The following is a 1,326-nucleotide window of genomic DNA, read 5'->3' as shown; positions in this document are numbered from 1 at the left end:
ACACGGACAAGGGGGGGGGGAGGGCAAGAGTGGGGGGGGTTTGAGGGTATCGTGGGGACAAGGACACATATGTAATATCTTAATCAATAAAAAATATATTAAAAGTGAAAAAAAAAAGTCAGACTTTTTACCTATCACTGGAATTATCAAAGTAAATGCAGGGTATACTCTAAGATCACTTAGGAATGCTTGGTAGAAGTGCTTAGTTTTATATGCTACGAACAAAAACACTTTAATGCAAAACGGAATGCTTTTCCTTACTGTAGTGTTACAAATTCAATCAAGAATTCCCAAATTCCCACTGTTTCTTCACCAGTGTTGGTGGACCTCTCTCATCTTAGCTCCTGTATCTTAAGTTAAGGAAAGGAGCACCTCTTGAAACTTCACTGTGAATAGGAAAAAAGGGTTGTATCCATCCTTAGAAGTGCAGCCACCACAGCTATCAAGCTTTTAAAAGTGGAATCTTTAAATTTCTTTCAATTGTTTGCTGCTATCTGATTTATAAATTGTAATCTGATTTATAAATTGCCAATTACCTTTTTGAAGAATTGCTGTCAAGTGTTCACCTAGAAGTTGTTTTTCTACAGTAGCGATTAATGACTTCCTACAAAGAAAAAAAAGAGTTTAGAATTACTGAGATTTGACTTTTCTGAAATTTTAAAACCTCTTCTGGGTGAGAAAAATCAAATAGCTTATTTTATGTTCATTTTAATATTCCTGTCTTATGTATAAATTTATTGATCAGCTTTACTCTATGCCTAAAAAAAGGAAAAGACTGTATATTTCAAAACTTGAGACAGAACCTGGCTGGAGAACCTGGCTACAGAACTTGGCTGGAGATCCTGACTATTCCCTTGGCCTCCTCTTCCTTCTCTGAGTGAGTGGCTTCCTTCCCTGTACTCTGTAAATGCACACCTCCTGGCAGCTCCCTTATTCTGTGAATGTATATCTTTGGGCAGCTCCCAGCTTCACAGCCTTGTGGTTCTCCCCATGGAACCCCTAATTCCCAGAATTTCCTAAACCTGCTGATTTCACCCCTAAAAACTCCTTTCACCTTCGGCCTGCATGGTGCTCTGTGGCCCCTCCAGTGAGCAGCTCCCACTGTGCCTCTGGGGGCTCTGCAGTGCAGGGCTGAAGGGTCCGGCCAGTTGAGGGGAATGCCACTTCATATTTTATAATTTTTAAGTGATGGGATTTTGACTCATTGGTCTTTTACTTTTCAGCAGGCCCCCTGCCCCCGAGTACCCTAATATATAAAAAGCCAGGGGCCATCACGACCAAAACAAACGGAGGAACAACTGAACAGCAGGATGCGTGGGGTGACCA

The 1,326-nt window shown here is 41.1% G+C and overlaps 1 protein-coding gene across 1 annotated transcript in view; it reads right to left on the bottom strand.

The window, feature by feature from the left end:
• The window catches only part of CUL4B (cullin 4B), a 48,123-nt gene that overhangs the window by 15,547 nt on the left and 31,250 nt on the right, over nt 1-1,326 (bottom strand). The window contains exon 9 of the mRNA XM_006767808.2: nt 537-604. Coding sequence (XP_006767871.1) covers nt 537-604 — 68 coding nt within the window. The remainder of the gene's footprint in view (nt 1-536; nt 605-1,326) is intronic.

The sequence above is a fragment of the Myotis davidii genome, unplaced genomic scaffold (genome assembly GCF_000327345.1).
Source record: "Myotis davidii unplaced genomic scaffold, ASM32734v1 scaffold500, whole genome shotgun sequence".
NCBI lineage: Eukaryota > Metazoa > Chordata > Mammalia > Chiroptera > Vespertilionidae > Myotis > Myotis davidii.
This window is presented reverse-complemented; position numbering and strand designations above follow the sequence as displayed.